The sequence below is a fragment of the Mesoplodon bidens genome (assembly GCF_964165515.1).
Source record: "Mesoplodon bidens genome assembly, chromosome: 3".
In the NCBI taxonomy this organism is placed as follows: domain Eukaryota; kingdom Metazoa; phylum Chordata; class Mammalia; order Artiodactyla; family Ziphiidae; genus Mesoplodon; species Mesoplodon bidens.
This window is the reverse complement of record NC_138178.1, coordinates 174,536,357-174,562,275: the sequence shown is the minus strand read 5'-3', so window position 1 is coordinate 174,562,275 and position 25,919 is coordinate 174,536,357. Positions and strand designations below refer to the sequence as shown.

The 25,919-nt window shown below is 57.9% G+C and overlaps 2 protein-coding genes across 15 annotated transcripts in view; one reads left to right on the top strand and one right to left on the bottom strand.

Annotated features, from left to right (window-relative positions):
• The window catches only part of BEGAIN (brain enriched guanylate kinase associated), a gene marked incomplete at its 5' end in the record, with an annotated part of 45,310 nt that extends 36,389 nt beyond the window's left edge, over positions 1–8,921 (top strand). For 4 of the 8 annotated variants that reach the window (XM_081228428.1, XM_081228426.1, XM_081228429.1 and 1 more), the window contains 5 exons: positions 1,323–1,484; positions 2,681–2,747; positions 3,187–3,294; positions 5,663–5,746; positions 6,684–8,921. In XM_081228428.1, the coding sequence (XP_081084554.1) occupies positions 1,323–1,484; positions 2,681–2,747; positions 3,187–3,294; positions 5,663–5,746; positions 6,684–8,057 (1,795 nt within the window). In that variant the 3' untranslated portion in view covers positions 8,058–8,921. The remainder of the gene's footprint in view (positions 1–1,322; positions 1,485–2,680; positions 2,748–3,186; positions 3,295–5,662; positions 5,747–6,683) is intronic. The other 4 variants (XM_081228431.1, XM_081228432.1, XM_081228430.1 and 1 more) reach the window with 3 other exon arrangements.
• Positions 8,922–14,140: 5,219 nt separating this feature from the next.
• The window catches only part of WDR25 (WD repeat domain 25), a 146,161-nt gene continuing 134,382 nt past the window's right edge, over positions 14,141–25,919 (bottom strand). For all 7 annotated transcript variants that reach the window (XM_081228160.1, XM_081228161.1, XM_081228166.1 and 4 more), the window contains exons 5-7: positions 17,739–17,909; positions 15,187–15,327; positions 14,141–14,615 (exon numbers count right to left, since the gene is read on the bottom strand). In XM_081228160.1, the coding sequence (XP_081084286.1) occupies positions 14,394–14,615; positions 15,187–15,327; positions 17,739–17,909 (534 nt within the window). In that variant the 3' untranslated portion in view covers positions 14,141–14,393. The remainder of the gene's footprint in view (positions 14,616–15,186; positions 15,328–17,738; positions 17,910–25,919) is intronic.

The following is a 25,919-nucleotide window of genomic DNA, read 5'->3' as shown; positions in this document are numbered from 1 at the left end:
GCTTCCTCCAGCAAACAGTTGGCCCAGCTGGGCCCCTACTCCAACCTGGACACCTCTCTGAAGCCAGGGCTTTGTGTCCCCAGGGTATGATGAGGACAGTCGCAGGTGGATGGGGGGTGCATGGCGGGGGCCAGCAGCCAGGTCTGTGTGATGGCAGGGCCCCTGCCCACCCCGTGACACCATGGAGTTCACCTTCAGGCTGCACCATTCTGGGCTTCGTTGTGACTGTAGTGTAGGGGGTGACGGGGGCAGAGTGCAGGGGGTGACGGGGGCAAAGTGCAGGGGGTGACAGAGCAAAGCGCACAGCCAGGGCGCTGAACGGCAGCTCAAACCTTAGCCTCACTCGTGGCTAACAGCCAGCAGAACTCCCCTGGTGCCCCTCACCCACCGGGCCGCTGTCCGTTCCCTGCAGAAATCAGCCCTCCCGGCTATTAAAGGTGAGTCCTTCCCCCTTGGCCCCTTCTGCGTGCTCAGCCAGTCAAGGGAAAGGTGCCTCAGGTCAGCACATGGTTAGGTGCTCTCTGGGAGCTGGGTGGCTGCCGACAGGAGGGTGTGGCCCCTGCCCTGGAGTTCGCAGCCAGTCCCCTGGGTGTGGCCACCACACCTGTCCCTCCTGCCTTGTGCCCAGCGGTAGCTGATGTGAATTGATGGCATATGGCTCAGAGGGTGAATCATCCCGTTTCTGTTTCCTGAGCATGGGAACTCAGCGGCCCGGGGTCCCAGAGGAGCCTCAGTCTGTGGGGAAAATAGAGCCTCAGGAGCCAAGCCTGGCTCTGGAAGGCTTCCTGGAGGAAGGGAGACATGAGCAGGCCAGCGGTTTTCTGAGTGTCTGATGCTCTGTGCAGCTAGCTGGCCACTGTGGCGGATGCTGCCTGGGCGTGGGGCATCCAGGCTCATCCTCTCCCTGGCCGAGGTCACACAGCCTGCTGGGACCACACAGTCGATTTGGGGAAGACAGTCCTGGTCTAGGGTGTGGCACTAGTGCCTCTGGGCCTCAGCGTCCCCAGCCAGCGCTGTGGAGGAGCAAAAGTGGGGGACCCTGTCAGCGGTGCCATCTGGAGGTCGGATCCCAGACCGAGAGACTGGGTGCCGATGGGCGCTCTTTAAAGCAGGGTCCCTTAAGCTGCCCCAAGCACTTGCCCCCCCCCAGTGCCAGACTGGCTCAGGGTCAGAGACCCTGACCCCCGGCGCGGGGGCGGGGCGGTGTGCGTGCGTGCGGGGCGTGCGCGCGTGCGTTGGTGCGGCCGGGCGCACCCGGTGCGCACCCACCGGCGCCTCGAGCTCAGCGCCGCGGCCCGGCCCGCCGCCGCGTGTCGTTGCAGCGCGCTGCAGGAGCAGAAGGGCGAGCTGCGCAAGCGGCTGTCCTACACCACGCACAAGCTCGAGAAGCTCGAGACCGAGTTCGACTCCACCCGCCACTACCTGGAAATCGAGCTGCGCCGAGCGCAGGAGGAGCTGGAGAAGGTCACGGAGAAGCTGCGCAGGTAAGGGGGCGGGGCCTGGGCGGCGCGGGGCGCGGGGCGCGGGGCCGGCGACCTGCCGCTAGCAGAGCTGTGCCTCCCACCCGAGCTGGTGACCCCGTTCGTACACGGGGAGTCCAGGGCTCGGCGAGGGCAGGCGGCCCTGACAAGAGTCGCGCTTTGTGCCAAGAGCTGCCAAACCAGGATCTGAACTGGCGCTGGCTACTGCCGGGTACAGGCTCTCCCCAGGCACCTCTGCGTCCCCTGCTTATTCCTTCTCTTGTACTTATGTGGTGGGGCAGCAGCATGATACAGAAGCAGCCATCTCCAGACCCAGACCCCAGCCACTGTCGCCTGGGGTTTTGACCGGAAAACGATGTCCAGCCTTGGAGGTGAACCAGCATTTAGAGACGGTTCCCTTGAGCAGCACAGCAGCCAGTGACGGCAGGCTAGGTGTGCGGGACCCTGAGCACTGACTCCTTTAAAAACAAAACTCCTGTAAACATCGTGCTGCACGTGTAAGATGGATATTCTTCTAAAAAATATTACACGCTTTCCAGGCTTCTTTTAGGAAGAATGTAAAGAAACCGCAAACTTTGCTGTTGGCTTGGTTTGTTTTAAATGTTTAGAGAGCATTGGATTTGCAGTGAGGCTGTTGGTCCCTTACTACTTAAGCACCTCCAGCCTCAGTTTCCCCCCTCGCAAGACAGGGGCAATAACACTACACATAGGTTGCCGAGAGGATGGCCACTGCCCCTTCCACCGTCACACCGCATGGCGGCAATGGCTTCCCACCCAACACTTGCCTCCATCTCAGCCTCTTCCAGGGGGGAACCGTATCCTATTCACTGTGTGTCCCCGGCACTCACCCCAGGGCACATCACACAGTCTTAAGGTTAGACCCCTGCTAACCTGCTACTGAACTGTAAACCCTTTCGCCAGCCTTGTAAGGACTGTGTGTAAACTGTGAGTTAACCGGCTCTGAGTGAGGACCTGGCAGAGTCCCTTGTGAATAACAGGCTTTCCCTTCTCATCTGCAGGGCTCCTCGGCCCTGGCCCAGGAAATGTTGCAACGAGTTAGCTTCAATCAGGTGCTTTCTAGCACAGGAGCAGTTAGAGCAGGGTGGGGCCTGTGTTCAGCCCTCAGGGGGCTGTATGGCTACAGGGGCCGTGGGAGGGTCAGGCCTGGCACAGCAGTGACCTCAAGGCCTCCGTTCCAGGATTCAGAGCAACTACATGGCGCTGCAAAGGATCAACCAGGAGCTGGAGGACAAGCTGTACCGCATGGTGAGGGCACGCCACACCCCCCCTCACCCCAGCACTCCCAGCCCTGGGCCCCCAGCTCTGGAACCATGGTGAGGACCTTGGGCCTGGTGGTCATGCCCTTGCCCATGAGGAGCTGGGCCAAAGGCCTCGTTTCCACCCTGCCCACTCCCTGCTTCCCGGGGTTGGGCCAGTTCCACCTGTCTCTGCCCAGCACTCACCTGTCACTGTCCCCACGGTGCAGAGGAGAGACTGAGGCTCAGAGAGGCAGTGACTTGCCCAAGGCCGTGTGGCTCCTCCCTGGCAGAGCGGGACTGGAACATGGGCTGCTCTGTGCTCTGACTCTTGCGTGCCTTGGCCTCCAAACACCTCCTCACTATCGGCTGCGAGAGGGGACCCAGGAGGCCCCAGGCCTTGGCTGACTGCTGAGCACCTCCCTCTTCTGCCCGTCCCCCACCTCCAGGGCCAGCACTATGAGGAAGAGAAACGAGCGCTTAGCCACGAGATTGTCGCCCTCAACAGCCACCTGCTGGAGGCCAAGGTGACCATCGACAAGCTATCGGAGGACAACGTGAGTGCCTGGCCATTCTGACCCTGAGGGGCTGGCACAGGGCCGGGTGGACAGACGGGATGGTCCGGACCTCACGGAGTACCTGGGCAGTTGGGGAAGCACGGGGGCTGCCTCACAAACTGCATCCCACGAGACCCTCCACTGGAAGGACATGGGACTTGAAATAGGGAGCATGGGGTCACGGTGTCCCAGTCAAGGCAGGGCTTCCTGACCCCAGGGTTGGGGCGTGGCCACTCAGGACTCCTGCCTTCGGCCACTCGCAGTGGACCTCAGAGTCCTGTGGCTATCTGTGGGTCCTGATTTCCAGGGTCCCGCGAGAAGGGCCCCGCTGCCCTCCACAGACCCGTCAGCTGAGCACACACTCACTGATGCGCATCTGCTTCTCGCCGGGCCACACCCTACGAGGCTCTGAGAATATGTGTGAACGACACAGGCAAGCAAGTGCCCTGCCCACGTGGAGTTTACATCTGAGCAGGGGAGTGGGGAGGGCGGACAGCAAACAGGGTACATAGGTCAACTGTGTAGTGACCTAGAAGTGCTAAATGCTGCAGAGAAAAATAAAGCAGGGGATGGTGCTGGGAGTTGCCAGTTGCAGGGTTAGGGAATCTCAGTCGGGTGCTTCTGGAAGAGGCTGCTGGAGCTGAGACCTGAAAGCAATGAGGGAGCCATGGGACAGCGGGGAAGGGCGCTTCTTCCAGGCAGAAAGAGCCACAGCGGCAAAGGTGGGTCTGAGTAACTTGAAGACCAGCAAAGAGACCAGAAGGGGCTCTTGTGGGGAGGAGAGGCCGAGGGTCTGAGGTCATAAGGGTAACAGGAGGCCGCGTTGTATAGGCTCCTATAGGAATCGGGGGAGGTTTCCTTGAGTGAAGTAGGGAGCCATGGAAGGTTCTTGAACAGAGGCGTAGCCTGACTGAACCTACTCTTACTGGGCTCCGGTGGCTGCTCTGCTGAGGACAGACCTTAGAGGACAAAGCCATGAGTGGGAAGGTCAAGGAGACAGCAATCTGGGAGAAAGACAATGGTGGCTTGGCCAGGATGGCGGCCAGGGAGGTGGGAAGCGGGGGGGCTTGGATTCTGGTTATATTTTGAAGCTGGAACCAAAGTGATGGACCGATTTGGGATGTGGGTTATGAGAAGAAAAAATGGGTCCAGCCCGACTGCAGGGGGCAGAGTCTGCAGGAAGGGAGCCACCTGCCGTCTCCTGGGCTGGGACCTTCTGGGGGAGACGTGGGAGGGGGCGGCAGGTGCGGGGCTGGAGCCGGGCCCTGGACAGCCAGGTGGAGATGCCACAGGTAGGAGATGGCGGAAGAGGGCACAGAGATGAGGGGCGGCGCTCAGAAGACTGTTAACAACTTGGTGGCAGGTCTGGGCTGGCCAGACAGTGCCTGCAGCCCTCTGATGCCAGCGGCAGCCAGTCTGGGGCCTCACAGGAGCCCAGTTCTCAGCTCTCAACTAACTATACCCTTTCAGGGATGCCTTGAAGGAGCGAGGGACCTGGGTGTCCTCCCCTGTGCAGGCCAAGTCGGGGCACCAGCCTCAGTACAGAAGGTGGAGTGTTGGGGGACGGCAGGGGCGCCCACGCCTTCAGCAGCTCACCTGAGCTGCAGGACGCCTGGGCCTGGTTGACTTGAGACTATGGGAGCAGGTGGACCTCAGGGCCCATCAGTGGACCCCAGACCCCCCGCCCCCGCCAGAGCCCTGGCTGCAGAGGGTCCCTGGGCGGCAGTGGGAACCAAGGTCCAGCGGCAGGAACATGCAACAGAGATTTTCCAAAGATGAAGCCAAATCCCCTCGATTCCTACTGTTTGCATCTGTTTTCAGCTCAGGAGGCTGAGCTGGCCCCCGCCCGGACCTGGGGTCACACAGGCCCTCTGACCCCAACTTGCCCTGACCCCTGCCCGGCCCTGCAGCCACGCCCGTGTCCAGGCCTCACTCTGAGACGTGGGAGCAGCAGGCCCGTTCCTCGTCCCTCGCCGGTGCCGGCGCTGTCCACTGCGTTCCCTTGCGAGGGACTCAGAGGCCGCGAGCAGGGAGACCGGGCCTGGTGTCCATGCCTGGGGCCTCCGGGACTTTAGGGCACGTTGCGGGCCCTTCTTCTCCCACTGCCCCCCACCCTGGGGGAGCTTCCCACCCGGGTCAGTGATGGGATTGCCTGGGAGGGCGCCCTCCATGCACCAGCGGCTTCAGGCCAGAGCCGGGGCCCCCGTTCTGCAGGCGAGAGCGTGAGGCCCAGAGAGGGTCCGCGTCCTGCCCACTGCACAGCCGGCTCTGCCCGCCGGTTTCCACGTTGGCCACTGGGCACCGGTCAGGGTGGCAGCGACTTTGGCGAGGGGCGAGCCTGTGCAAAACAGCTTCTCTTGTCTTTTAGGAGCTCTATAGGAAGGACTGCAATCTAGCGGCCCAGCTGCTGCAGTGCAGCCAGACGTACGGCAGGGGCCATAAGGTGTCCGAGGTAACGTGAGCCCCGCCCCCACCAGGCCCACCGCTGCCCCTGCCACCACTCGGGGCCCCTTCCTCGCAGGTCCCACCCTTGAGGGCGAAGGGGCTGGCTGCGCCCGAGGCCCCCTGGCCCTACTCCATCCTGCTGTGCCCTGGCCTCTCTCTACGTGGTGGACGGACCGCCACATACACACCTCCCCGCCAGCCCAGACAGCCGGCGCACCCCCCGCCCATTTCCTCCAGGCACTGCCCCCAGTTCCCACCCGCTGTGTGAGCCTCCGCGAAACCCTGTGGTTTGGTTTGGGTACAATTCCTGACAGGGCTCATTTTCAGAGATAAGAAACTGGCTTCACACGGGAGTCACTGGGCCAAGGCCACAGGGCCCAGCCTCGGACCCAGGGCTCCCCCCCCAGCCAGGCTGCCCCTCCCCTCACCCAGGCCTTTCCACCTTCCATCTCCCCAGCCTGGGCCACACCTAAGACGCTCACAAAATAGATCAAACAGTAGCGGGACGCCCCCCAAAGGGCACCAGGAGCTCCTGCGGAAACCGCTGGGCGCCTGGCCCTCAATCTTTGTTGCATCTGTTTCTGAGTCTGTCTGGTTTGGGAGCACCCAGGCCACGTGAGTGGGCCGGGGGTGCCCTCCCAGAGACCCTGAGGCTGGGAGAGCAAGTCAGCCCCTCAGGGGAAGTCCCGAGAGAGGCCTGAGTCAGAGCCGGGTTCCAGCCTCCAGGCTCTGCGGTGCCCCACGGTAGTGGGCCGGGGTGGGTGGCGGTGACCAGGGGTTCGCAGGAACATCCCGGGAGCTTGTGAAATAGAGCATCCCGGGCGTCGGCTCCAGCTGGTGGGATTAGAGAGGCCCTGGGCGGGTCCCCGGTCGGTCAGCCTCGGCTGCCAGTCCGGGGCTGACCATGATCCCCGTCCCCTCCTCCTCGCGGCGTCCCATTCTAGCTGCCCTCAGAGTTCCAGGAGCACGTGAGCCTGCACATGGAGAAGCAAGGCTGCAGCCTGCCCTCCCCCCTCTGCCGCCCGGCCTACGCTGACAGTGTCCCCCCCTGCGTCCTCGCCAAGGTGCTGGAGAAGCCAGACCCCGGCAGCCTGTCCTCCCATCTGTCGGATGCCTCAGCCCGTGACCTGGCCTTCCGCGACAGGCTGGAAAAGCCGGGCCCCCGGCCCCCGTACAAGGGGGACATCTACTGCAGCGACACGGCCCTCTACTGCCCCGAGGAGCGGCGCCGTGACCGGCGGCCCAGTGCGGACGGGCCCGTGACCGACGTGGGCTTCCTGCGGGCCCAGAATTCCACTGACAGCGCGGCCGAGGAGGAGGAGGAGCCCGAGGCGGCGGCCTACCCCGCGGGCTACCGGCACGAGGCCTTCGGGGGCTACGCGGCCTCGCTGCCCACGTCCAGCTCCTACTCGAGCTTCAGCGCCACGTCGGAGGAGAAGGAGCACGCCCAGGCCAGCACGCTCACCGCCTCGCAGCAGGCCATCTACCTGAACAGCCGCGACGAGCTCTTCGGCCGCACGCCGCCTGCGGCCTACGGGAGCAGCCCACGCTACGCCTCGGCCGCGGCTGCAGTGGCCGCCCCGCTCGAGGCCGAGGCGGCCCCGGGGTTCCCGAGGACTGTGTCGCCGTACCCCGCCGAGCCCTACCGCTTCCCGGTCTCCCCCGGCCCCCAGCCCGCCCTGATGCCCCCCAACCTGTGGAACCTGCGGGCCAAGCCGGGGTCGGCCCGGCTGGCCGCAGAGGACGTACGCGGCCAGTGGCGGCCGCTGAGCGTGGAGGACATCGGCGCCTACCCCTTCCCGGCCGCCGCCGCCGCTGCCGCCGCCGCCGCCGCCGCCCCCGGCCGCGCCTCGCCCGGCGGCTTCAACGACCGCTACTTTGGGGCCGGAGGCGGCCCGGGCGAGAAGGCCGAGGGGCGCGCCAGCCCCCTCTATGCCAGCTACAAGGCTGACAGCTTCTCGGAGGGCGATGACCTCTCCCAGGGCCACCTGGCCGAGCCCCGCTACCTCCGGGCGGCCGGTGACCTGAGCCTCAGCCCAAGCCGCTCGGCTGAGCCCCTGCCCAGCTACGCAGCCAGCGAGGGGGAGCGGGAGAGGCTCGGGGTGCAGCTCTGTGGGGCGGGCGGCAGCCCCGAGCCCCAGCACAGCCCCCGGAGCTCCAGGGATTCCCTGGAGCCCAGCTCCATGGAGGCCTCCCCGGAGATGCACCCCAGCGCCCGCCTCAGCCCCCAGCCCGCCTTCCCTCGGACTGGCGGCTCGGGGCTCAGCCGCAAGGACAGTCTCACAAAAGCCCAGCTCTACGGAACCCTGCTCAACTGAGCACCCACGTGCAGGCCTCGGCCGTGGCCACCCCACACACCGGGTCCCGAGGGGTGGTGCCTCGCCTCCCCGATACCCATCCTCCCGGCCCCGCAAACGAGGACCCCGTCGAGCCTGGGGTGGGGGCGAGGACCCCCCACGTGTCTCGTCCGCCCCCGCACCGCCAGGGCGGACCGTTTCTCACACAGCAACCTCCTTCCCCACCGGAGATGAGCATCCCCCCTTTTATAACGTGCAACTATTTTTATAGAGCAAGAGGGTCTTTCTTAACGCACTCAGCCTCCAGCTCCCTGGATGGCGGCCTAGGCGTTTTGGACGCAACGCTCCTTGATTTTCGGGTGAGGGCGAGTGGGGCCTGCCCCTCAGAGGGAAGGACGGTGTCCTGCGGAGACCCCCCCCCCGCCGCCGCCAGCCAGTGACAAGGGAACCCTGACGCTCTGTCCACAAAGAGGGGGACTGGAACGGGTGGAGGGATGTGTAACGTTTTCAGCTGTTCTCGCCGTGTGGCCGACGACCACCTCCCAGCTCCCCCGTGGTCCGTAGTCCCGAGTGGGGCCGGTGCTCGTCCCCCCAGTGTCCCGCTCCCCGGCACCACCTCGCTCTACCTCAGATGTAATGAGGCCCTCCGACCCCGGTTTCTGTCGCTTGCTTTCCTGTTGTCTGTGATGCATGCCCCGTCTCAGTACTGTATTTTGCATTCCTTAATAAAAGACGTCGGTGGAAAGAAGTTGGGTTTGGGTAGTCTCTTCTCCCCCCTGCCTTTTGATCTCGGGACGTGTGGCCCTGGGTGTCTCCCCCCGTCCTCCCCTCTCTGAGGCCAGGGCAGCCTGATAATAACAGTCCTCCCCCGCCCTGGCACCGTGCCATCCAGTGTTTGAATTCCTCCATTGTCTAACCTGCTAAATGTTATTATTGCCATTTCATACAATGTTCCTTATAGACTTTGCTTCTGCCTCAAGATTCCTTAGGATTTCCTTTAGTTCGGCTCTGCTGGTGACAAACTCTCCTGGGTTGGTTTTTTTTTTTTTTTTTTTTTTTTTTTGCTCTGAAGATGTCTTTGCCCCATTTCTGAAGGATATTCTCACTGGGGAGAATGTCAGCGGGGGTCTCTTTCCCTCAGTGCACAGAGATGTCCCCTGGCTTCCTGCTGGGGTGGGACTCGCCATCAGTCCCCCCTTCCCAGGAGCTGTTCCTTTGGCGCTAATCTGTCTTTTTCTCTCCAGCTGCAGAAGATCTTCCCTTTGACTGGTTTTCTGCAATTTCCCTGAGGTGTGTCTCGCTGTGGATTTCTCCTTGTTGGGAATCCGCAGGGAGTCTTGTATCTGTGGATTGGTGTATTTCATTGGTGCATCTGTGGATTGGTGTATTTCAGTAGTTGAGGAAAATCCTCAGCTACTTCTTAAACTATTTCTCCACCCTTCCCTCCTCCTGGGACTGCCATCAGAACCTCTGTGGCCTCTACCTCTGTGTCCCTGCCTCCTTAAGACCCACACCTTGGTGTCACCGTGCTCAACCTGCATTCTTCCAGGTCACTAATTCTCTTCTGCTGCGTCCACTCAGCTGCCAAACACAGCCACCAAGTTTTTAGTTTTAGTTATTAATGTTTTCCATTTCTAGACGTTCTGTCTGGTTATTCTACAAACCCACTGTGCCACTTTCTAATAGTTTCCTATTCCCTGGAGATATTTCCAAGCTTGCCTTTTGCTTCCTTAAACAGAGCGGGCACAGCTGGCTCACTGTCTGGGTCTGACACGTCCATCAGGTGGGGTCTGTGTAGACCTGTTTATCTTGGTTCCTGCCCATGTCGCCTGGTTTCTTTGTGTGCCTGGTTATCTTTGAGCATGCTCATTGACGCCCTTGAGAAAGTACTTGTGAACGTTCTGCAAGGCCTAGGATGGAGGGCCCCTCCTCCAGGGGGCTTTATGTCTGCTTCTTCCAGGGGCTGGGCACTTCCCATTGGGAGGGGACCACCTCGGCCCAGGTGCACGCCTGAAGTTCTCCGGCCCACCCAGCTTCGTGTAGCTCCAGGGTGCCTGCACCTGACCTGCCACTGCAGGCCCGGCTGCCCACCCCCAGGAGCAGATGCACCCCCAGGAAGCAGCCTCCTGGCGGGGGAGGGGCTGTGGAGAGGCTCAGGAGTCAGCTCCCCTGTCTGGGGCCCAGTTTCCCTGTGGGCAGGTGGGGAAGCAACCCTTACCGAACTGGGGGGGCAAATGGGAGAGTGGAGGGGAAAACACATGGCCCCTGGCACCCAGCAGGCTCTCACTCAGAGACGCTCCCAGAGGGGCCCTGAGCCTTGTCAGCACCACGTGGGTTGTGAGACTGGACAGCAGGGCTGGGAACCCCAAGGACTTTGCAGTCCGGGCCCAGAAGGCCAGGCCCCTACACGGTCACTTCAGAGTCTGAGTGCTGTTCCCCGCAGATGGCCAACAGGCCTCACAGAGCTGTCCTGCCATGGCCTCCGAAGCCAGCCGCAGCCGGGATGGGCTTCCCGCCTTCACCAAGCACCCGCTTTGCTCCACTCCAGTCCTGCCTCACTCCCCACAGGACCCTGGCTGTGCACCCACCGTCCACCGGCCCTTCTGTCCATGTTTCTTCTCAACCCACAGCAGGCAGTGCAGGGCTGTGTGACCTTGGGCAAGTCCTGGGCCCTCTGGGCCAGTTTCCCCTTCTGGAGCCTGAGGACACTGACTCGTGAGATTCCCAGGGGCCCTCGAGACTGGTGGCTGTCCCACTGCATGGAGAGCCCCAGGCTGGGCCAGAGATGGGTCCCAAGGGAGGGGGGCCCACCTCACGGGGGCTGCGAGCATCAGCCTCACTCAGCAAAGTCACAGCCACGCTCAGCAGCAGACACAGCCACGCTGGCATCTCCGTATGAAACCGTTCTTCTCCCACGACGGCTTCGGATCTGTATTTCAGATTTATGGGTGAGGCGAAGGTAGGCACTCAGCCCCAGGAAGGTGGGTGGAGGGGACAGCCCACACTCCTTTTTCACTCCTGCTCCATACTTTCTAAATTTAGCTCTCTTGTTTTAAAATTGCAAATGGTGAACTCCTAGACACCCTGCAGAGGATCAGGAGTCTTGAATGCTCTTTGGAAGACAGCACTTGGAAAAAGAAACAGATAAGTATTCGGAGAGCACCTGCCATTCTTCCCAGTAAAATAACCTAAGAAGGGGGTAGGGCTTGCAGGGCACGTAGTTAAGAAATCAAATCCACAGGGGAGGGATGCTAAGAAACAGCCGCAGTGGTGTCTGGGGATACCTGGATATCCCTGTCCCAGGAGGGTCAGAGCTTCGGCTGGTTCAAGGTGACCAGTGTGGTAAAGAAACGGCCTCCAAGGACAGAGATTTGGCTGGTGTTTGCCCCAAGAGAAGTCGAAAGGGTACCAGCCCACAAAGGCCCCATGCAAGCAGGTGATGGGTCTGGGACCCATGGTGTCCTGGCCCCAAATCCCACAGGGCTGCAGGTAGCCGGGGTGTGGACTCAGCACAGGGGAGGGGCCGGGCAGCTCGGTGGACAGGGAGGTCGTCCCCTGGCCACACCCCAGCACCCACGCCAAAGCCAGTTGAGTGCAGTCCGTAACTGATGCTCATTAAACAAATGAGTGGTCGTATTAACATATCACAGTGGGGAGAACAGTCAGCAAACCACGAGATGAAATTCTCACTCAGAAGACACTCCGCATCAGGGAAGGCAGAAAAACACCCGCTTCGGGCTGGGCTAGGAAGCAGGATGTCTGGGCCCCAGGATCTGGGGCTGGATGCAAGGTGGGGGCAAGAGAGGCAGGCGAGAGGCACCTGGGAAGGCCAGGCCCCCCTACGCCCCAGACGAGCACAGCCTCCCCTCCCGGTCTGTGTCTGGGTTCATTCACACGTGGTCAATCCATCCGACAAATGCCTGCCAAGGGGCTGTTCAGGCTGGACCTGGGGGGGACACACCCTCATGACAATACTGTGGGGGTCCCGTCACTCTCCCCTCCAGCTGCATAGTGGCAGCTATGCCTGGCCAGGGACCCCTGGTCTGGGGCGGGCATGTGACACAAGCCAGCCAGTCAGAGGCCTTCCCTGAGACTTGTCAGCTGGGAGTAAGCTCACTGGGGGCTTCTGCCGTGAGAGTGGGCCAGAGCGGGCCGGAGAGGGCCTCGCCAGACCAGGTCTGAGGAGGAACCCAACTGCGCCCTCTGGCCTGAACTGGCTCAACTCCTGCGCCAGGGGGCTGGGCTGACACCTATGCTAATATTATCGCTAATACCGATACCCCCACTGCTGGCTCCCGAGCGCCTGCTGCATACACAGCCTGCCGAGAGCCATCGCACCCAACCTCATGAATCCCCACAAGCTGCGTACTGTGAGTTCTCATTTACAGCAGGGGACACTGAGGCACAGGGCAGCTCAGCACTGGCTGTGACCGCGCAATAGCGAAAGGGGGTGAAGTCCACGGCCGTCTGATCCCAAAGCCCACATCCTGTGGGCAGGTCTTACCTGCAGTTATTCACAGAATGCCTCCCGCACGCAAGGGCCAGGGATGCAGCCGGGGGCAGGGCCCTGCGAGCCCGGGAAGTTGGCACTGCGCTGAGCATGCACCCTGGAAGGCAGCATCAGGAGGGGACAGGGCTCAGGGCGCCTGTTACACTCGGAGCCCTGAAGGAGCGGGCTGAGGGGTGCGGGGGGAAGAGGGGCCCAGCCCAGGGGGCAGCGGGAAGCAGCTGTAACCTGGGAAGGCTTCACGGAGGAAGTGACCCCAGGGCGGTCTTCACAGGTCACAGAGCTCCCCACTCAGAGCAGGCGAAGCCACCTGGGGGCGTGAGGGGTGAGGCAGGAGCGTCCACTGCCTGCCCGGGCTCTGAGTGGATGCACGCCCAGCCTCCCCTCTGCTCAGGCTGGGCAGCCCCCCGTGCGGGCCTCCACTTCTGCCAGGGCTGAGCGTGGGGTGCGGTTATCTTTCCCTCCACACCAGAGAAGTCATTCTTGAGCCTTCTTGAGCCTTGAGCCATTCTGGAGCCATTCTTCACCTCCCTGGTGTGAGGGACACCCAGGATCCTGTGCTCCCCACCCACCCACGCACTTGGCTCTGGCCTCTCCAGCCCAGCTCGGGGACACAGCATCCGCTCGACACCCACTGCAGGCCAGGCTTCGTGCTGACTGCAGGGGACGAGGACGAAGGACGGAAAAGGGGTCGGCCCCCAGGACGAGTCCCGCCTCAGGGCCTTTGCACTGCCCTTCCCTCTGCTTGTGGACCCCAGGATTCCCAAGGGCCCGGGGGTGAGTCAGACACACTGAAATCAATGTTTACCACCAGCCCCAGCAAGCCCCAGAGCCCCTCCCAATCTGCCCAGTCCCCCTCCCCAGACTGGAGCTCCCAGGGTGCTGACACCCACCACACACTTGACCTTCTTGGACCCTCACAGCAAGCCTGCAGGCTGGGGATTCTGACACCACTTTACAGAGGGGGGAACTGAGGCTCCGAGAGGAAATATGACTTGGTCTCAGCTACACTGACAGCAGAGCCGGGCCTGGAGCCCAGGTTCTGGAGAGGCCAGGCTGGGCACCACCTGCTCCTGTGGCCTCCTCCTCAGGTCCCCTGTGTTTTCTCACTGACCCCCTGCCGGGGACACCCTCCTCACAGGCTCATGGTCTGCCCCCTCCAGGGAGACTTCCAAGGCTTCAGGGATGCCCCTGTCCTCAGACGTGCACCTTTGGTCCCCACCCTCACCCATCGGTGGATCTTTGGGCTCCTGGGGCTTAGGGTTCCTTGAGGCTCCTCAAGGGCCCTTTGCTTCTCCACATTGCTCCGTCCCCCGGGGCAGATGCACTCCCGTGGGCAGCACGCACACCTGACAGGCAGTGGGCAAGGAGAAGTGCAGATGGCCCAGGGCTCAGGCAAACCAGGGGGCCCCGCTGGCCACGCTTTGGGGGAGGGAGAGGGCGGCCCGCGCCTGAGCAGGCCCTGGGAGACCGGGGGCGGGCAGACCTGGACCCAGAGCCCCCGGGGGCTGCCCCCCATCCAGCTCCCACCCCAGTTTTTGTCTCCAAGCTCCAGCAGGCCTGCGAGTGGGGAGCTGATACATATTTGTCGCTGAAATAACAAGAAATAGCAAAACACTCACGTTTATTGATCATCACCAGCACCGTGCCAGGTGCTTTTGCTAATGCAGTCCTCAGAACCCCGAGACGCACGGATTTTTGCCCCCGTTTTACAGATGAGGACACTGAGGCTCAGAGGGTGGAGAAGGCAGCGTCCACCCGAGCCTGACCCAGAAGCCAACCTCAGATCCTCCTCATCACACACACCCACCCACCCCGGCCGGTGTCTGGAAGGTTCCGCGCTGGGAGGCTCAGTGCCAGATCTTAACGTCGCCCTCCCAGGAGCAGGTGGCGAGGACGGAGGGCAGCACAGGGTGGAAGGTGGTGCCCACACAGGCCTGCGTGTGCCCGTGCAGCGTGCGGGCGCGGCTGGCAGTGCGGAAGCTGTACACCAGGACCCGGCCGTCGGCGCTGCCCGTCAGCAGCAGGTCACCGTCTGGAGAGCACTCGCAGCCCACCGAGTAGCCTTCCACCTGCAGAGGGTGACCCGGGGTGAGCAGGCCACGCGGCACAGGGCGCACGGCCTCGCCTGCCCCTCCCACAGGGGAGTGGGCTGGGGCCCAGAGCCGGCCAGGAGCAGGGCTGGGCCTCACACCCAGCGGCCGAGCTCCTGCCCTGAGGCCGGGGCCCCGGCATCGGCCTGTGTCACAAGGCTGGTTTAGTGTAATCCAGACAGCCCAGCTCTAGCACAGCTGATGGCGTCTGGCCTCAGCGCCAGGCGCTGGGTCCCCACTGGCTCTGTCCCATGAGGCAGCCCTCAGCAGGGAAAGGGGGAGATGGAGAAACAGCCCCACTCCCGTCCTGTCCTGAGCCCCTCCCCAAGCCCCGTGACCTGTCCACGTGAGCCGACAGGTCAGTGAAACTGTCCCTGCCCAGATGTGGCCCGGGGCCTAGAGTGGACACCGGGCCACGTGGCATGGGGTCACCTGGGAAACAGAAAACACAAATTGCCTGGACAGAGGGCCCATGCCCTCAGGGGCCGCAAGCCCCTTGCTGGCGTTGTCAGTGGGACAACTTTCCACCTGGGGGACGGGGACGAGGTACCTTGTGCCCTTCATAGCGCCGCCTTCTGCTCATCCGGTAGGGCCACACGGCAGAGAAGAGGGCCAGGTAGTTGCCGTTGGTCTGCGCCAGGAACACAGGCTCCCTCGGGTGCAAGGTGAGGCTGGGGCAGGTGTACCTCTCCTGAGAAACAGCAGGGCCACAGAGAGGGTGGAGGAGGTTCCCACCTGGGCTTCTGCCTCTGACGGACTCACCCCCCAAACTCTGCCTGTGGGGCCTCGGGCCCTCTGCCCAGACCTTGGCTTAGGGGTCTGTGTGAATTTCCTGCTGCTGCTGTAACAAAATGCCTCCAATTTCGTGGCTTAAAGCAACACACATTTATTATCTTACAGTTCTGGAGATCAGAAGTCCGAAACGGTCTCTCTGGGCTAACTAAACTCAAGATGCCAGCAGGGCTTTTTTCCTTCTGGAGTCTTTAGGAGGGAATCTGTTCCCTTGTCTTTTCTGGCTTCTAGGGGCCCCCTGCACTCCTTGGCTCATGGCCTTTGGAGTAGACTGAAAAATGCCCCACCAGATACTTCCATGTCCTAATTCCTGGGACCAGTGAATGTCACCTTATATGCGTCCCCCCGCAAAAAAAAAGGCAGTGGGAGCTTGCAGATATAATTAACTTAAGGATCTTGAGAGGAGGAGATTATCGTGTATTACTGCCCTAAATGCAATCACACGCACACTTATAAAGGGGAAGCAGAGGAGATGAGACACACAGAGCAGGCGACGTGCAGACGGAGCAGAGAGACGCCTGAAGATGCTGCCATGGAGACTGGAGTGATGCAGCCACAAGCCGAGTATCACCAGAAGCTGGAAGAAGCAAGGGACAGATGCTCCCCCGAGCCTCCAAGGGGAGCGGGTCCTGACAACATCTAGATATCAGCCCCGTGATACTTTTTACAAACTTCTGGCCTCCGTCACTGAAAGAATACGTTTCTATTGATTTCAGCCACCAGGTTTATGGTAATTTGTAATTTGTTACACAGCGATAGAAAATGAATCCACACGCCCATCTCCCCACCTCCACAGTGAGCCGTCAAGGGTCCCCGGCCCAGCCCAGGGTCCCACGCAGCCAGAACACATCGTAAGTGAGAAGGTGACTGGCCAAGCGGGGAGGTAAACGCCTGCACAAGGGATTCCAAACAGGAGGGGAAATCTCACTGTTTAACAGGCTCGGTCACACAGAAACACCCCTAAAAGCTCCCTTCTCCATTGTACACCTGTTCCGTGTTCTAAGTGATGTCCTGAAGCCACAGCCTCTAAATGAGCCCAAATTCAGAGGGTGACGTCAGGACCAGTTGGGACCATGGCTGCTGACTAATGTGCTGTCAGAGGCACACGGTAACCTGATAATGAGCTCCTGGTGTGGTGCTACCAGGCAGAGTGCCTGCTTGCCTGCACAGAAGGTGAGGAGGTGTGACCCTAGGAGGGCTGGTGGCTCAGGCACACAGCACTTTCTCTACCTCACTTGCTTCCCTGGCCTCTGCAGGGCCGTCAGAGGCAGGATGCCCCGATGGCTAGACATGCCCCTCCGGGCCCTCCCAGGGCTTATCTTTCTCAGTGGGTTGCACTAGAACCCTGAAGTGAAGGTCTACAGGCAGGTTGGCTCAGGGTCACTTAGAATCCTCTAAGAACAAGGGAAAAAGCAGGGAGAGGAGGATGGTGTATATACACCTGACATATTTTTAAATTCAGGATGGCAGCACTGAAGAGATTAGCCATAGCTCATTTGAAATCTTAAAAGACGATGGTGGGTGGTGATAGTGATGTCGGTGATGGCAGTGATGATGATGGTGGTGGTGAGGGTGACGGTGATGACTGAGGACGATGGTAGTGATGATGATGATGGTGGTGATGGTGTTGGAGATGGTAATAGAGGTGCTGGTGATGAGAGGTGGTGCATTTTATGGAGAACTCCCTGTGCCTGGCACTGTGCTAGATTCTTTATAAGTATTTATGTCTTTTAATTCTCAAAACCACTCTATGAGGCAAGAAACATTCTCACCCTCGGTTTACGAAGAGAAAAATGAGAATCAAAGAGGGTAAATAATGGGCCCAGGCCCTCTGCTTGTAAGTGGTGAATGCAGGATTTTAATGCAGGTGGTCTACCTTTGGGGTCCCTGCTTGAACCCTTGAGTCACAGCCCCTGCCAAAACCACTGAGCCGGGGCAAGGTGGAACCCTGCAGGCTGGCTGGGGTGGCGGAGGGAGGGTAGGGGTGTCTCGGGGGTGCATCCGCATTCCTGTGGATCTGGACCGGGCCGCCCCTCCACACGCTTACCGCGGGGCCAGGCTATACTGGGTAGAGGACGAGTGTGAGGACCGTTAGGCAGTCACTCCGATCTGGGAGCCAGTGGAAGGTTCTCTGGGCGGCCTGGACCTGCACTTTGCCTTCCCCGACCCTACAGATTTCAAGCAGCCCATCTGTCTCCAAAGGTCCTGTCTGCTGAACCGTCTCCGCAGAAGTGACCTGGGGCCCCAGACAGCCTGGGACTACACGGATGCACCCTGAAACTGAAAGCAATGCCAAACAGGGTTTCTCACGTGGAAAATCTGGTTGGAGATCTTGGCGGAGCTCCGGAAATCCCAGGCAATAATGGTGCGGTCGGCAGAGTCCCGGCTCGAAGCATCGGTGCTGCTCAGAAACTCAGAGCCTTCCCGGAGGAAGAGGATGTCCAGGGTCTGCTGGATGGTGGCCTTGTAGCTTCTCACCACCTGCAAGAGCAGGCACCTGTCATGCCAGTGGGCCCCAGGGGTACAGGGCGGGTGCCCACAGACAGGGACAAGGAGGGCCACCGAGTACCCTGAGGGCTGGAGAGTTTGGAGAGGCTGGTGCTGGAAAACACGCCCCCAGGCTGAGGAGCCCAAGCGTGGAGGTGGGGCTGCTGCGGGGTGACCTCAGGACCTGCCCCGTGATACCTCCACAGCAGACAGTCCTCCGCATCCCACGGCCTCCCCACACCCACTGGCACGTGGGCCCAGGGAGGCATGAAGATCTCCCCAGTCAGACTGGCCCCCTGGAGAGCAGCGGGGGCCCAACGAAGGAGAGCTTAAGGAAGGGCCCACGCCTAGCCAAGGGCACCTAAAGACACCAGTGATGCCCATCAATACCAGGGCCATACTCTGTGCGAGGGTCTTGCTTCTGAAGGGGTCACGTAATTCACAGCTTTCAAAGCCTCAGCCTAACGTCCCTGGAGTGGTAAGCGCCTCACGGGAGCCAGTGTTCTCAAGCCCACGGAGCCGGAACCGCAGCACGTAAGTTAGCTTTAAAGACACTCTTACTTTCTTACATCATCACCAACATTCCACAGCCTCCTATCTCTAAACTAACACAATCAAGCGTCAAGCTGTTGTTCCGCTTCCTTCAGGGCGTTTTCTCACATGAACCTTCCAGCCTACAGCAACTGGGCTGGGCAGGGTCAGGGTGGAGGTCCCAGCACCCGGACTAACACGTACCTCCATGCAGTAAACTCCTGGGCGACACTTTAAATTGCAATAGTGAGCAACCGGGCCGCAGGCACAGTGCCTCAGGCCCGCCTGCCGGGCCTGGCGGCCTGTTTACCAGCTCCCAGGGCGCCACCATGTGGCCACAGCATAAACACAGCTCTCCGGCACCTCGGCAGCCGGCCGTGAAACGAGCGGTCTTCACACGTACTTAAAAACTGGAGTTTAGGAACTTCCCTGGTGGCGCAGTGGTTAAGAATCTGCCTGCCAAGGCAGGGGACGTGGGTTCGAGCCCTGGTCCCTGAAGATCCCACATGCTGCAGAGCAACTAAGCCCATGCGCCACAGCTACTGAAACCTGCGGTGCTCTGCAGAAGCCACCGCAGTGAGAAGCCCGTGCACCTCAAGGAAGAGTAGCCCCCGCTCATCTCAACTAGAGAAAGCCCACACGCAGCAATGAAGACCCACACGCAGCAATGAAGACCCAAAGCAGCCAAAAATAAATTAATTAATTAATATAATTTAAAATAGTAAATAAATAAAATAAAAACTGGAGTTTACAAACTTTCAAATGTTTCAGACCTAGATTTTCTATTGTCCTCTTTCAAATATATATAAGTCAAATTCACATTAAATGCAGCACTCCATAAATCCAATTTAGACAGAGGGGTATCTTGAGACCCATTCTCCAGATGAGGAACACTGAGGCTCAGAGAGATGCAGGGATTTGCTCCAGGGCGCAGGGCCAGGGTGTGGTGCTTCTCTGGGGCCCACATCCCCATCTCCTGCTGGCCAAGTCCTGCCTCAGTAAACGCTGGAACAAATTCCTGGGGGAGGGTGGGGAACAAATGATTACCTTCTCTGAGGCTCTTCAGATGCAGCCCTCAGCTAGGGCGATTTCAGGGTGGGCCCCCTGGAGCCTGAGGGGTAGTCCAGGGGAAGGAAAGTGAGGGCAGCCCTGCAGGCCTCTGAACACTGGCCAGCCTGCGTAGCTGCTCCCCAGGCAGCGTGGAACTGGCCACCCCCCTCCCTCCCTTCCTCTCCCACTCTGTGCGCCAGGATCCCACATGCCCGCTTTGCCCTCCCAGGTAGCCATGAGCCCCCTGGAGTGTGGACTGGAAGGAAAGCTCCAGACCCCCGGCCAGGAGGGGCATAGGAGCTGTGCTGCTGGCAGATGCTCTGGCCTGCCCAGTCTGGAGCTGGGGCCACGGTCTAGGGCCTGGGAGGGGACGTGGACTCCCAGAGACCCCAACATGTGCTCTGATAAGTGCACAACATCCTGACTCAAAGGACAGCGCCGTCCCAGGGCAGGGTCTGGAATCTGCTCTGGTGGGAAGAGAAGGGAGGGGAGGGAGCAAGGCCCGGCATCGTGGCTCCAGATCCATCCCCTCCTCCCGTCCCCAGCGCCACGGTCACCTCTGACTCACACCACCCTCTCCACCAGCAGCCCCAGGCCTCCGTCTGCCAAGGCCACGTGGGGCCTAAAGGCCTTCCTGCCGCCTTTCCCGACGCCCTCCCCATCACCACAGTCCAGGCGAGGAGCAGGGAATCAAGGATGGCAGGGGCAGCAAGTGCCAGGAGAGGAATAAGTCCGGCCCAACTCACGTCCCTAGATGTGGCCTGTGCTCTGAGGCGCGTCTCCTCCCGGGCGGCGGGGACACAGCCCCAAGAGCCCATAGGGAATGGCTGCCGATGGGCAGGACCGTGACATCCGTGGGCACCTGAGCCCTCTCCAGCGGCGGCACCTGGATCCCCACACGCACTCGGGAAACACACTGACCCAGGAAAGCCTGGAGGAAGAGGAGGGCCCGTTGAGTTCCAGCCACAGGCCAGGGGTTTCACAGAAATCATCTCCTGATGGCAGCAGGAGGAAGCTGCTCCCAGAGGGCGGTGCAAAGGCCCAGAGAAGCGATGTGCCAGGGGTCCTCGGCCTGTCCCCGGCAGAACTACCCACGTGCCCACCAACACCCCACCTGCCTTTTCCAGGAGAACGAAAACCCTTGTTCTGTACACTTCCTGAGAATGGATGGAAATGGCCCAATTCATTAGGGCGTCGTAAAATCGAATGGCCAGGAAACAAGCCGTGTTACGGGCGATCCCTGCCAATAGCGCGGCTGTAAGTGGAAGGCTGACCTTTGAAGTGATTGCCGCTGAACATGATTTACTGGCCTTCACAACTGCTGCTGCCCCAGGAAAGAGCACAGGAGCCATTTGTGTGTCTAGCTGGTGGGTTTTATGGCAACCTTAATTACACCGACAGCTGGTACGTCCCACCCCAGGGGCGTGGGACAGCGCTACACGGGCCTAACTAGCTGGATCCAGAGGGAACCTCACTCAGACTCTCTGGCAACCAGGGCCTCTGTTGGCAGACAGTTGTAGACACTTGGCCAAAAGTCTACGGCTTTGGGAAAAATGGAAGACGTGATCAAGACACATTCAGGTGTGATGAAAATCACCTAATATCCTTAAAATCTTGTCTGCTTGGCCCACCAAACAGACCTGGGTAACTCTGGGCTGCTCTGGATTCATCCGAAGGCTCACCTTTCCCTTCCCCGGGCCGTGCCACTTCCCAGGTGCGCGGGGTTAGGGGGCAGGCTCCGGTTCTGGCCCGCTGCTGACTCACTGTGTGCCTGGGGCGTCCCCGCCCGCTCCGCGGCTGGTTTTGAGTCATCACCACCAGGGGCCTGGACTGGACAACAAGCCAGCCTCTCACGTCTATGCGCTGCTGGACCCCAGAAAGAGGGAGGGCTGGGGGCCCAGCTCCCCCTCCCCTCCACCCCGGCCAGTCCTCTGCACCCAAGCCTGGAGGGAAAGTGAGGGAGACACTGCTCTGGGCCCCCCAGGATGGCCGAGGCCACCTGCCTGCCCTACAGGACTGTGAGTTCCTGGGGACAGACGCCTGTCACATTTCTGGGGCACCCTGGGCCAGGACTGGGTCTGCACACTGCAGGCATTAGTAAGTTGTGCTGAATTAAGGGCTGGATAAGTGAATGAGCAGATAAACAAATGGACGGACGAACGAAAGGACAACTTGAAAGGCCTCTGGCTGCCAGTGTCAGGCGGGCCCTTGGGGCTGAGGCAATGCACGTGGACCTGCTGCCACCGGCTCCAGCAGGCGCCCTGGGAGATGAAGTTCATTCACAGGGCCCTCCATGGCCCTCGGCGTGGAGACAAGGACACCTCCTCGGCCAAGGACCTCCAAGACCGTGGAGGGGGGAGGGGAGGGGAGGGAAGGGCTCAGTGCATGCATGCCACCACCAGACGTCGGAGGCGGGAGGGCCAAGCTCTCAGGCAGACACCCGGGTACCTGAGCCTGATGGCCTATCACTGGCTGCACGCCGCTGGGCAGGCAGCTCACCTCGCAGCGCTTCAGTCTCCACACCTATAAGGTGGGGCTAATAGCAGGACCTACAGCTTGGGCGTGCAGGACGGTGACAGGCCTGGCCAAGCGGCCAACACACAGCAGATGCTCATAAACCTCTTCCCAGGCCGGCCAGAGCTAGTTCGTGGGATGGGGCTGGGAGTCCTTGGGCAAGTCCCTTCTCCCCAAATTTCAATTCCTTCCCCTTGAATATACTGGTCTCTTCAAATTCTAAGATGCAAGGGGTCTCTGCACAATGGCAAACTGGAGAGGTGAGTAAAGAGCCCCTTTCTACGGTTTACAATCACACAAGTAGGGCTTCCCTGGTGGCGCAGTGGTTGAGAGTCCGCCTGCCGATGCAGGGGACACGGGTTCGTGCCCCGGTCCGGGAAGATCCCACATGCCGCGGAGCGGCTGGGCCTGCGCGCCATGGCCGCTGAGCCTGCGCGTCTGGAGCCTGTGCTCCCCGGCGGGAGGGGCCACAGCAGTGAGAGGCCCGTGTACCGCAAAAAAAAAAAAAAAAAAAATCACACAAGTAAAAGTAGCCAACCACATGGGATAGTGTACACCAAAACTGCTCTGTGGATCATTTTTTTAAAAAAAAACAGAAATTTATATTAAAAAATAAGAAACTATACAAATATGAAAAGAGAGTATGACTGAATTTTTCTACAAAATCTGAGAGTAGGGGAAACTTCCCTGGCTATCACTCCAAGGCCAGAGCAATAAGAGAAAAGATGCATAAATCTGGCTACATGAAAATAATAGCAGTAGAAATAATAATAATAAACATTATTGCACGGCATAAAAAACAGGTAAATAATTAAGAAAAATAAAAAAGACAAATGGGAGAGATATTTGCAACTTATACTAGAGGCAAAGGTCACTGTCCTTAATATACAGACAGGGTCTAAAAATCGATGAAAAAGACCAAGAGCTCTACAGAAAAATGGGCAAGAGAAGTGAATAGAGAGTTCATATGAGGGGGAATGTAACTGGCCCTTCAATCTTGCTCATAAGAAACGAAATTTTAAATTATGTGGAGATATCATTTCTTACTTGTCAGATTAGAAAAGCCACAAGTTTGACAACACACTCCGTTAGGTGGCTGTTGGGCGTTACTTACTTTGCACACTGCTGACAGAAACGCAAAATGGTACAGTCCCTATGGAGAGAATTTGGGTGACACCAAGCAAACCAGCATGTGCCTTGTTACTCGGCAATATACATAACCCAGCAACCCAACTTGTAGGAACTGATCCCAAAGTTACAGCAGCAAACACCAGAAAACATAAGCACGAGGCTGCTGAAAGGAGCACTACTTGCAAAATTAAAAAAGCAGAAATAACCCAAATGTACAAGAAGGGACCAGTTAAACAGACATCAGTCCAGACACACTCTGGAATACCATGTGTGCTGCTGTAAAAAAGAGGGAGGCCCATCTCCCCGCCTGCTGTGGGCTGGCTTCCAGGAGGTACTGCTCAGTGCAAAGGCAAGTGGAGAGGAAAAGGGTGTACAGTAAATACGAGAGGTTTGTGTTTGCTTCCATAAAAATAGTAGAAAGATAAACCAGAAACTAAATAAATAAATCAGTCAGACTGCCTCTAGAGGGGAGAGGGCAGAATCGGGGAGACAGGCTAGAGGCAGGAAGTAGAGGATGTCTATAGAGGGGCAGACAGTAAATACGTTAGGGTTTGGAAGCTACATTCAGTCACTGTTGCATTCTCTTCTGTGTGCGTGTGTGTGTGTGTGTGTGTGACAGCCATTTAAAAATGTAAAAATCATTCTTAACTCAAGGACCATACAAAAACAGGCTGTAGGCCAGATTGGGCCCATGGGCTGTAGTTTTCCAATCCCTTCTCCAGAACCATGTACATATTTTATAAAATTATACAACAAAATTAACTTAAAAAGCAGGCTCTAAAATGTGAAAGCAAAATTAAGCAAATGAAACTAAACATGTATTGAGTTGGTAGCTTAATCACACAAATGGGATTTATTTTAAGAGACATTAAAGCATAGTAGTTTAAGGCAGATCCTCAGTTGAATATACATTATGAACAGAAAACCAGTAATCTGATGGTAAACCCTAATTGGATATACCTTGTGGACAAAAAGAACTGTGAGAAATCTTCAGTTGTTTTCAGTCATTACATTGCTAGTGTCCACATACACCCAAAAAATTGTGGTCAGGAAGACAGAAATAAAAATTTTCAGTTTAAAAGAGATCAAAAACATATAAAAACAAAGAAGTGAAAGAAAAATTCTGTAATGCTAAATTTGAATTGGACAAGTCAGCATAAACAATGATATATTTTTTTCTTAACAAGAAAAACATTTCTTAGCTCTGTGCACAGAAGACGTCTAGAAACAATGACCAACCACAACACTCAGATTCTGGTCTCCAAACCCAACTAAACCCACAAGTGACACAGATGACAGAGCAAGGCATTACAGTGGTCATTACAACTATACATAACATGTGTTTAAGAAGGTAGAAGGAAGACTGACCAAGGGTATAGTAGAGACCTGGAGGATGTATGAGCCCCTCATAGAATTTCTAGAGATGAAATGCACAATGTTTGAGGAAAAGGTATATTAGATGGGATTAACATCAGATGAGACACTGCAAAAGAGAACATTACTGAACTAGAGGACATAGCAATTGGAAATTTCAAAACATACTGGAGAGAAAAAAGACTGAATTTTTAAAATGAACAAAATCTAGTTTTAAACCAAAATGCAGCAAACCCATTATGGTCTCTCACTCTCTTTCATAAATTACAACTAAAAACTCTGGACGAAATTCAAGAAACAACTACCTGAAGATTCTGAAAAGTAAATAACAGCTGATAGGTTGAAGAGGGAAGTCAAAATTTGAAGAAAGACCCATATGACAGGTAAGGTTCTAGTTTTTTGTTTTAATTTTTACTTTGGGGGTTTGGGGGAGTTTTTTTGTCTTTTAATTCCTGATGTTGACCCACAGACAGACTGAATCAAGGAATTACATAGTAGACATGGACAGCAAAAATTCTGAAATAAATCCATCATCCTGGCCAGAGGAACAAGAAAATGGGTCCTTGCAAGCCAGAGAGTAGCGGGTGAAATTTTTTAAATATCTCTTTGCTCTCCTAGCCCTGCCCTGATGCCAATCCCAACAGTTCTGGCAGTGCAGCACAAATACCTAAGAACCAGAAGGGAAAAAAACCTAAATAGAAGAACTGGGAAAAGGGAGGGAAATTCATGTTATTTTTTCCTCTATTTTCTCTGGCCAATTTGCTTTGAAAGGGATCCCGGTTATGGACACTGTGTGACAAGGGAGAAGGCTAACATTCTGAAAGAACTCCATTGCTCTGGGCAGAAGAACCAGGAAAGGAGGCCCAGGGAGCCAGGCAGCGTGGGAGAAATTCCAAAGAGGAGATAGCTGAGAAGGGAATCCTCTAGTTCTGTATATAAACTGACACACATCCCAGGACAATCCCTAAGTTACACGTGCATGGAACATGGCCAAAGGGGCACAGCTAAAGCTTTGAGAAGTGGAGTACCATATAACTGCTGCCCCAGTCTGAAACTAACCCTTTAGTGGCTCCGCATAACAAAGGTTTTGAATACAGAACTGAAAATGGAGCCCCTGACCACAGGAGAGAAGGAACTTGCAATATGAATCTAACAGGCTTGGTTGCCTGTTAAGGCAAACAAATCACTACTCTCTACAGGATGTTAATAGGACCCAGGATCTTACAACATAATGTTCAAAATATGCAGGATATATTCTGAAATTACTTGACACACAAAACCCAGGAAAATGTAAACAGTACCCTTGAGAAAAGAGAAACCATAGATGCCAACCCTGAAGTGACCCAGATGTTTGACCCATATTATCAGACACATTTAAACAGCTATTAAATAATAATCCTCAAT